Source organism: Mesoplodon densirostris, chromosome 2, assembly GCF_025265405.1.
Source record: "Mesoplodon densirostris isolate mMesDen1 chromosome 2, mMesDen1 primary haplotype, whole genome shotgun sequence".
Lineage (NCBI taxonomy): Eukaryota > Metazoa > Chordata > Mammalia > Artiodactyla > Ziphiidae > Mesoplodon > Mesoplodon densirostris.
The window spans coordinates 151,638,810-151,649,760 of record NC_082662.1 but is presented as its reverse complement, the minus strand read 5'-3'; the positions used below and the strand labels follow the sequence as shown (position 1 = coordinate 151,649,760).

Genomic DNA, 10,951 nt, shown 5'->3' with positions numbered 1-10,951 from the left:
GTGTCAGTGCTCAGTGCTTCAAGGAGCCTACTAATTTCAGTGTCATTTGCTTCTTTAGGGCTTAGCAGCTGCTTGTAGAAGCAAAGGTTAATGACTTCATTCAAATGTAACACATTCTAGGGCAATTTATGAATCTTCATGCACTTCTTCTTATATGTAATGCATTTAAAAAAATGCATTCAAGCTTTTTATCTGGTTTTAAACAGTTTGACTTCAGCATGGACTTCATTGTGTTTATTTTACTTGGTATTCATTTAGCATTTTGTACCTGCAAATTTCTTTCATCAAATTTGGGGAATTTTAAATTTCTTCCATTTTTTTCCATCCCATTCTGTTTCTTTTCTCTTTCTGGTATTTCATTTACATGTATGTTGGATTGACTGGTATCATGTGGCAGGTCTCTGAGGTTCTGTTTATTTTTAAAAAATCATTTTTCTCCTTGTTCACCTTGGATGATTTCTTGGATGACTGTTCTACCTTCAATTTCATTTAATTTTTTCCTTGTAATTTCCATTTGGCTGTTAAATCCAACCAGTGAAATTTTTTTTATTTCTGAAACTTTAATTTTTAGGTCCAGAACTTCCATGTGATTCTTTTTTCTTTTTCTCTGATGAGATTTTTTTTTTTGTCTCCTGAGAGTTTCATTCACTGAAAATATGTTTTGTTTTACTTCATTGAGGATAGTTATAATAGTTACTTTAAAATCTTTATCTGTCAGTTTCAACATCTGATTCATCTCAGGGTCAGATTCTACAAAATGTGATCCACTTTCTTGATTTTCATTTGTCAGTAGTTTTGAATCATATCTTGGACTTTATGAATAATAAGTTGTGGAGGTTCTGGATTCTATTACTTTTCTATGATGAGTGTTATTTCCTTTGCATTAGCAGGTGATTTTCTCGGCTAAATTTGAACTGTAAACTCTGTTTCTTTGAGGATAACCCTAGTCTCAGTTCAGATCTTTTGTTTTTAACAGAACTGCTGTAATTCTGTTTCAGGTGGTTCAGGATCTGTCAGACATGTGAGCAGAGTTAGGGGATCCTCTCTCTGGTTCCTGCCCTTTTGGGATTTCTCAATTTCTTCAGCATTCAAAGTTTCCTGGCTTCACTTTTTTGGTTCTCCAGAAAAGAAAAACTGGGAGTTTTCCCACATGCACCCCTGCTGCCAAAGAGCCTGCCTCCTGGACTGCGCTTAGCTCCAAGCTAAACTCCAAGGAAAGGGCAACTTTCGTTTATGGTTCCTCATCTGCCCTTCTCCAAGCAAGCTTGCCCTCCCCACCAGAGTCATGCTTCTGTTCGCATTCCAGGGCATTCTGGCAGTAGCTTTTTGTATTATGTTTTCTGCTGGGGGATAGTCCAGTAGGGTCTTAGTCTGTCATATTTGGAAGCAGAAGTTCTATCCCTGCCTGGTACTTTGACTCTTGAGAGTCACTTCTTGCCTTGGTTAATGCAATACCTCCTAAACAGTCCCTGCTTCCACCCTTGACCCCTAAGGTCTATTCTCAACACTTCAAGAAGAGGGATACTGTGAAAGCGTAAGAGCAACTTCTAGCATCCCCCCATTTCACTTTAGGGATTTAGGTAAATGCTTAAAATGTCCTACTCTGCCTGATTGAAACTCCTTGGCCTTGACTTCCACGTCACATACTTATGCTATGCTGGTTTGCATCCTACTTTTCTGACCGCTCGTGTTTACTTTCAACAACTCGAGTTTACTCTTGCTCCTCTAATCCTGAAAGGTCGGTCCACCCTAAAAATACGGTCCTTGGCAGTCTGGTTTTTCTCCTTTCCACTTTCTTCTCTGGAGATCTCATCCACTTCTACACTTTAAGCTTACATGTCACGGCAAAGAAGCCTTAAGTCTCTCCCACTTTCTCAGCAGAGCTGCAAACAGCGCTGACATAAGGAGAATTAAGGGCTTCTGGACTCGGGGTATTCTTGAACCTTCTTTTCGCTAGCATCTGCCCAGATCTGAATAAGCGCAGACCGAAAGGGGAGTGCGTTTGCGTAGGTTCTAGTTATGTTTGTCTGAAGATGAGGCTGACAGAACTGTCCTCCCAGCATCTGAGCTCTCCCGCGCCAGCGCATGGGACGACTGGGAAGCGGAACCCAAACGCGCGCGTCTCTGCTTCTGGCCGGGCGCGGAGAGCGCAGCGCGGTGCACCACGGGCGCACCTCACAGCAGGGCATGGAGGAGAGCGGCGAGTCCCAGCCGACCGCGGGCTGCAGCGATGTGCGCTCGAGCGGCGACCGCGGCGGCGGCGCCCCCTCATGGGCCCCCGAGGACGCCTGGATGGGCACGCACCCTAAGGTCAGGAGGCGCGAGAGGAGCAGGGCGCCGGTCCAGGCCTCTACCCCAGGCGGAACCCACGGGCCGTGCTCCCCTTTGGGCCCTTGACTCCCAGCCGCATGGGATCGCCGTTTACGCGCGAACCTCACCGAAGGGGATCCTTTATGCTCATTGCCCGCTGCAGGCAACCTTATTTTTGTTTGTTTAAACGAGTTGAACTCTTGTTCTGACACCGCCCCCTTCCCCCTCCCTCAGACCATTCTTAGCTGGAGGGAACAACATTGAATACACCGCCCCTCAAGGCCAGATAGTAACCACTCCACTAATCTGAATTTTGCTGTCTTAGGGCTCGTTCCGGGGATGGTCTCATTTAATACTCACAGTAACCAAGCAAAACAGTTTGTGGGCCATGGATAAGATGTAGTAGTCTACAGTGATTAAGGTTTAGGCACAATCCTCATTTGCCTCTGCTTGGCAAATTGCTGCCCTGTACCAGTCATGGCCCAAACAATGAACGGATAGTGAATGGATATAAGGGTTTTTGTAGGAATATCAGGGACTAGATACTTTGGTCTAGTAACTTTAGTAGAATTACAGTCTTCTGCTGGAGAGCAATAGTTCATAGATAATAATCTAAAAACAGTCCAGAAAAGGAACAATTTGAAGATCTTTTCATCTTCTTTCGCTTGATTTTATCCTCCTGCTCTGATCCCCTTATTTCCCCTCAAGGTGAGAAAAACAAACACTAGCATGGAGGTGTTATTCAGTGCCATAAAAGAACCAAAACATGGAGAGGGATCATGGTGGTTAGGAGCATGAACTCAAAGTTAGACTGCCTGGGTTTGAATCCTGGTTCTGTCACCAGCTTTGTGATTTTTTTTTTTTTTTTTTTTTTTGGTGCAAGTTGTTTTATCTCATTGTTCCTCAGTTTTCTCATCTGTAAAATGGGGATAAGAATAGTACTAACCTTATAGGGTTGTTACAGGATTAAATCAGTTAATATTGGTAAAGCACTTGACATATAGTAAACATTACCTAAGTGTTTAATAAGTGGAACAACAGTAACAAATTTTAAAAACTTCTTCTAGATTTCATGTTACTATTTATATTGGTTGTTTGATTTTTCACTTCTGCATTTGTATTATTCAGTTTGAAAATTACTTAGGTCGATCCAGTAACGCAGTATCAGATTTATCATCCTCAAACACCATTTTGATTATATTATTCCCATGCTTAGAGAATTTCCTTATGGGTAAAATTCAAACTATTAGCTTGGCCATCAAGACCTTGCCACCTGGTCCCCAGTTGCCTTTTTAGTGTCATTTTCAAACACGTTTAAGGTTTGAGGAGGACAGTTAATAACACCCCTCTTTTCCTGTACCTGTGCACACTTAGGAGGACACCGATGGGGAAGTGTGACTTCAGATCTGCACCCAGGCAGGTCTGCTGACGCCTCACTTCTGCATTGTCCCTGCTTCCCCACCTAGTCACTGACATAACTCGAATACCTCAGGCTTCTCTTGCAGGGTCAGGCCCCTGAAGAATGTTTGCTCAGTGCTGACCAACAAGTCTGAAAGCAGCAGCAGCTTGCTTGGTCCTTTAAAAACCAACAATTAAATAACTCCCTACTCTTGAGTGAGCAGGGGTGGGGAGAGAGGCCAGGAGTGGTGTTCTTGCAGACTTTCTCCACAGGCAAATTAGAGACCAGGGAAATAGAGGCTCCCACTAACATGTGCCAACAAAAGTTCTATTAAAAAATGTCTCTACTCCTGGCAGATAGGTTTCTTTATAGGCCCTTGAATATGTGTTGCTTATTCCCACCTTTGTGTGATTACTCACACTGTTACTCTACCTTCTCTATTTATTCAAATCATACACGACAAGTCCTTCAGGGTCCAATTTGCATCCCACCTCTGCCAGGACACATTCACCAACCAAGCCACCTGAGTGGAGCTCCTTTGACCTGTTGTGTCATGTTTTTTTATTCCACTCACTTGGTTTTTAGTCACTTACTGTCATGTATTTTTATTTACCTACAATTGCAGGTGTGCGTGTGTTTACCCTAACAATCCATAAGTTTTTTAGAGATAGGGATCAGGGCTTAATTGCCATGTAACTCCCACTCTACCTATAAGAGAGTCTTATATATTATCTATTTAATGAATAGTTGTTGATTGAAAGAAAATATTAAGAGATTCTTCCTTCTCTATTTGACAATTACATTTTGATTTTCAGTATTTAGAAATGATGGAATTAGATATAGGAGATGCCACCCAAGTTTATATAGCATTCTTGGTTTACCTGGACCTCATGGAGAGTAAGTATTTGTTTTATTATTGTTTTGTTATTAGGGCGGTGGTGGGGGGATGAGGAGTTGGGTTGGCATATAGCGTTTATGCATTTGCTATTAATTTTGTCACTGTTGTGATTTCTTTATTCCTTTACATTGGGAATTACTGGGTAACAGAAAATACTAGAATGATAAGGAGACATAGCTTTATAAGTGATGTTTGCTCAGCTGAGTATTAGGTAGGTGTTTGGAGCTTTTATCTTTTATTTTTGATAAACATTATTGTCCATTCAATGATGCACTTTCAGGTAAAAGTTGGCATGAAGTAAACTGTGTGGGATTACCAGATCTCCAGCTCATCTGCCTTCTTGGTACTGAGATAGAAGGAGAAGGGTTACAGACTGTGGTACCTACACCCGTCAGTGCTTCCCTCAGCCATAACAGGTGGGCAGGTGATTTTGATCTTTGTTTAACAGGCTAGTCCCTTTCCTGAATATAGCGCTAGGAATCATTAAATTAGAGGTAGTAATATATATATAGTATTTGTATACATTTTGTAAAATTTTATCTTCCACTTCTTTAGTTAACTCCAGGTCACAGCAATGTACACTTACATACAGATACAAACAGAGCGTTTGTCATTTACACTTTTCCTTTGAAAATAAAATATCTTAATATTCTGTCTAATATTGATATATCACAGATGCTTCAACAAGTTGGTTTTAATTAATTACAGAGATTCTGTAGAGACAGACATTGGAAAGTTTTGAAACAAGGAATGTGGTTAAAAACAATCTTGATTTTTCCCTCTCACAATGTGTCTGCCACATATTGTTAACATTTTCAGATAATCTGCTGTTCGATGACTGTAAAAATTTGGAGGTTTTGTTCCTTTCCTCTCAAAGCATTTGTAGAGGTAGTAATATATTTTAAAAGGAATTTGGGGTACAGGGATCATTGCTTTACTCTTGGTTATTTGAGGAATAAGTTAAATATGAGTATTTAACAAGTATCATTTACTGTAAAGCATTACTGTATTTTTCATGTTCATTGGGAATTGTTTCATTTTAGATCCTTTTAACTTTATAAAAGGCATGTAATCGTTTGAGGCTCACTTTATGTACTTAATGTCATACTGCTAACATTGATCTATAGTGTATTTTGGAGGTGGGGGGCTGCCATATAGCATTCCATCGTGTGATTGTACCACAGTTTTCATTCCTACTCTCTTGATGATGGAGTGTTGCTAATGTTCAACTTCAGGGGGTAATTTCAAACTGTTTTCCAAAGTGGTTGCCTCAATTTACTTTCCCCTGCAATGTAAACAAGATCTTTGGAAGCTGTGTGGTCTCTTATATTTGGTATTCTCAGACTTTTAAATTTTTGTCAGTTGAATGGCTTATCTCATTGTGGTCTTAATTTGCAGTTCTCTGATATTGAACATTTATTTATATATTTAATATTTCCTCTCTTGAGAAATGTATTTTCATATCCTTTGCCTACTGGATTGCTTATAGTTTTCTCATTGACTTCTAGGAGTTCTTTATATATTCTTGATAATAATCCTTTTGGTTGTGAGCTTTAAAATCTGTCTTTCAGGTATCTTTTGATGAATACAGTTCTTAATTTGAATATAATCCTATTTATCCATTTTTAATCATCAATATCTTTGTATCTAATTTAAGAACTATTTCCTGTCTAAAGGTCTAAGAAGTTCACCTATATTTTCCTAAGAGTTTTAACGTTTGCTTTTTTTAATGGTATGAGAGGAAGGCTAGGAACCCTATTTTCATTTGGATAACCATTTTTCTCCACCTCCATTTACAGAATATTCCCTCCTTTCCTTATTGTCTGACATATCATCTCTGTCATTTTCCAAAGCTCCCTCTATGCATTGATTTGTTTCTGGGCTCTCTTTATATTCCATTAGTCAATATATTTATCCTTGTGCCAATACCACATTTTCCTAATTGGTAGCTTCATAAGAAGTCCTGGTATCTGGTTAACAAGTCTCCCTTTTTGCTTTTCTTCTTTAGAAGCTGTGGTAGGCAGCCTCTAAGATGGCTTCTTATAATCCAGCCTTCTGATGGTCACACTCTTGTGTAATTCCATTACCTGGAGTGTGGTCTGGAATTAGTGACTTGCTTTCAATAAATAAAATTTGGCAAAAATGATGGGATGTTACTTCTAAGATTAGATTATAAAAGACTATGGCTATTTGGGGTCTTTTGTGTTTCCATACAAATTTGAAATTTTTTTGTTCTAGTTCTGTGAAAAATGCCATTGGTAATTTGATAAGGATTGCACTGAATCTGTAGATTGCCTTGGATAGTATAGTCATTTTAACAATATCAATTCTTCCAATCCAAGAACACAGTATATCATTCCTTCTGTTTGTGTCATCTTTGATTTCTTCCATCAGCGTCTTACAGTTTTCAGAATACGGGTCTTCCTGACTTCAGACTATGCTACAAAGCTACAGTAATCAAAACAGTATGGTAGTGGCACAAAAACAGCTACATAGATCAATGGGACAGGATAGAAAGCCCAGAAATAAACCTACACGCTTATGGTCAATTAATCTACCACAAAGGAGGCAAGAATATACAATGGAGAAAAGACAGCCTCCTCAGTAAGCAGTGCTGGGGAAACTGGACAGCTATGTATAAAAGAATGAAATTAGAACATTCTCTAATACCATATACAACAATAAACTCAAAATGGATTAAAGACCTAAATGTGAGGCTGGATACTATAAAACTCCTAGAGGAAAACATAGGCAGGACACTCTTTGACATAAATCTCAGCATTCTTTTTTTTTGATCCATCCCATAGAGTAACGGAAACAAAAGCAAAAATAAGCACATGGGACCTAATTCAACTTACAAGCTTTTGCACAGCAAAGGAGACCATAAACAAAACGAAAAGACAACTTACAAAATGGGAGAAAATATCTGCAAACATTGCGACCAACAAGGGCTTCATTTCCAAAATATACAAACAGCTCATACAGCTCAATATCCAAAAAACAAACAACCCAATCAAAAAATGGGCAGAAGACCTAAATAGACATTTCTCCAAAGAAGACATACAGATGGCCAATAGACACATGAAAAGATGCTCAACATCGCTAATTATTAGAGAAATGCAAGTCAAAACTACAATGAGGTACCACCTCACACTGGTCAAAATAGCCATCATCAAAAAGCCTACAAATAATAAATGCTAGAGAGGTTGTGGAGAAATGAGAACCCTCCTACACTGTTAGTGGGAATGTAAATTGGTGCAACCACTATGGAGAACATTATGGAGGTTCCTTAAAAAACTAAAAGTAGAGTTGCCATATGATACAGCAATCGCACTCCTGGGTATATATCCAGAGAAAACTCTAATTCTGAAAGATAATGCACCCCAGTGTTCATAACAGCACTATTTACAGTACCCAAGACATGGAAGCAACTTAAATGTTCATTGACAGATGAATGGATAAAGAAAATGTATATGTGTGTGTGTGTGTGTATACACACACACACACACACACACACACACACACACACACACATAATGGAATATTACTCAGCCATAAAAAAGAATGAAAAAAGAATGAAATAATGCCATTTGCAGCAATATGGATGGACCTGCAGATTATCCTATTAAGTGAAGTAAGTCAGATAGAGATAGACAAATATCGTATGATATCACTGATATGTGGAATCTAATAAAATGATACAAATGAACTTATTTACTAAACAAATAGACTCACAGACATAGAAAACAAACTTATGGTTACCAAAGGGGAAAGAGGGGAGGGACAAATTTGGAATTTGGGATTAACAGATATACACTACTATATATAAAATAAACAACAGGACCTACTGTATAGCACAGGACACTATATTTAATATTGTGTAATAACCTATAATGGAAAAGAATCTGAAAATGAATATATATATATATATATATATATATAGAGAGAGAGAGAGAGAGAGAGAGAGAGAGAGAGAGTAAACAACTATACTTTGGGGAAAAAAAAGACTATGGTTTCTGTCAGGCACTCTCTCTGACTTCCTTGTTCTGAGGGAAGCCAGCTGCCCTGTGAACTGTCCTAGAGAAAGTCTGAACGTAGAGGAGTAAAGGTAATTACTGATGGAACAAGATTCTTGAGAGGTGGGGAGTGGTGGATTCAAGAAACTAGTTAAAGAGATTAATATTGAGCTAGAGGAGGAACACCTGATCTGAGTGGGTTTACACGCAGGGAAAAGGACAGAGCACCGTAAATTCTAACATGAAGCACTTTGATAAACACCTATTCCTTTCGTAATTCTCTATGATAAATGCATATTGATTTAATAGAAAGACCACTGGACCAAAGCCATAAGACCTAGGTTCTGGTCTTGACACTGATACAACATTTTCTTTGATGATTGGAGACACACCTAATTTTTCTGAGTTTCACTTTCTTTGTCTTTTATTGAGGGATATAGATTATCAGTAGATAACATGTAAGATCCCTTCCAAATCAAAGCTACCATAATTGGTTATTTTCTCTGTGTGTATTGTGTAAAATTATATTAAATTTTTAGATTTCTATTAAATATTTTTTGTATGTGTGATTTGTTTGAGAATTGTTTTTTGATATATCAGGCTATTTATACCCTCTTTGAGAGGCTCCTTACTCTGAGATTTTTCTGTGTGTTTGAATATCAACACACAACAATTTTACTAGCATTATTTCCAATAATGCTTCTGTCTAAAAGACTTAATAATTCACTCCTTAAATCTCTCCCTTTGTGTCTTTTAATTACTCTAACAAATATCATCCTAGCTAGTATTATTAATATGTTATTTGTTTGGAGAAGGAACTACCATTTAGAGTTTACCTGAATTTAATCCTAAAAAATAAAATCAATTGACTGTTTGAATCAAATCATTTCATAAGTCTAGAATAAGTTTGTGTCCTATTTATTTCTAGTTTTTCCCAACTGGTGATTATTGCTTTTCTAGCTTTTTAAGTTTGTTTTCTTCTTTAAATAGAATTAGTTGGAAGGTTAACTTAGTAATCCATTTTTATACTCTTGAATTTAATAACTCAGAGGGCTTAAGTCTATGTGTTTTGTTTTTATATAAATATTCATAATTATATTATGCAGTGGAATAATAATACACAAAATAGCACAAATGAGGCCCAATACACATTACATTTAATGCCTTTTATGGCATAAGCTTTTCTCAACTCAAAGTATGCAGATAACCTTTTAGCAAAGATTTGTGTGTGTATGTTTGATTTCATTCCTCAGTTTTTAACAGGAGTGATATTTTTAGGTAGTAGGCAAACTTTTATCTATTTTTACTTTTATGTGTACTTTGTATATAAAATGTTACATATCTAACAGAGATGCTGCAATTTCAGACGTTTGTGGTTAATGTAGGAATTTTCCTTCATTAGTAACACAGAGAAAATTATTGACTTTGAAGCTTTGGCAGCCTTGTATAGGGAAGAAATTCATTAAGCCAAGTCCTAAAAGTATTTGGGTAGGAATTTATGAAGGTAGCTCACCTTAAAAAAAATACATTTTTTTAAAATTTAAGAGAACAAATAGCTCTTAGTTTATCTGATAATAAATCATCTACAAAAATAAATAACTCTGTGTTCACTTTTGAATATCATTACTGTCAGATAATATTGCTTGGACTTTTTAGTTTAGCAAATATTTATAGACAATTATGTGTCAGGAACTGATCTAAGTGCTAGGAATGCCGTGTTGATCAAGACAGCCTCTTTCTTTTTTTGAGGTATAATTGACAGGCAACATTATATTAGTTTCAGGTATAAAACATGATGATTTGTTATTTGCATGTATTGGGAAATGATCACCACAATGAGTCTAGTTAACATTCATCACCATACATAGTAACAATTTTTTTCTTATGATGAGAACTCTTAAGATCTACTTTCTTAGCCACTTTCAAATATGCAATACAGTGTTATTAACTGTAGTCACTATGCTGTACACTACATTCCCATGACTTATGTATTTTATAACTGGAAGTTTATACCTTTTGACTCTTTTCACCCGTTTCACCCACTGCCTCTGGCACCCACCATTCTGTTCTCTGTATTTATGAATTTTGTGTGTGTGTGTGATTCCACATATGCATGTGGTATTTAAGACATTCTCTTGAAAGTAATGTTCTAGCACTAAATGTTGGCTGGAAAATAAATTTTATTTCATTTTTTGGTAATTGTTAGATGAGATCTGGTAAAAACAGAATTGTCCTTTGTTCAGAGATTTAATTAACTGTAATTTGGGACCACCTCCACTTATTTTATTGTTAGGTAATTGAATAACAAGGGTAGTGGAGTAATGATAA

General features: G+C 37.3%; 1 protein-coding gene across 1 annotated transcript in view; it reads left to right on the top strand.

Annotated features, from left to right (window-relative positions):
• The first annotated feature begins 2,149 nt into the window (after nucleotides 1-2,149).
• The window catches only part of TSEN15 (tRNA splicing endonuclease subunit 15), a 31,102-nt gene continuing 22,300 nt past the window's right edge, over nucleotides 2,150-10,951 (top strand). The window contains exons 1-3 of the mRNA XM_060088507.1: nucleotides 2,150-2,310; nucleotides 4,525-4,606; nucleotides 4,888-5,023. Of these exons, the coding sequence (XP_059944490.1) occupies nucleotides 2,188-2,310; nucleotides 4,525-4,606; nucleotides 4,888-5,023 (341 nt within the window). The 5' untranslated portion in view covers nucleotides 2,150-2,187. The remainder of the gene's footprint in view (nucleotides 2,311-4,524; nucleotides 4,607-4,887; nucleotides 5,024-10,951) is intronic.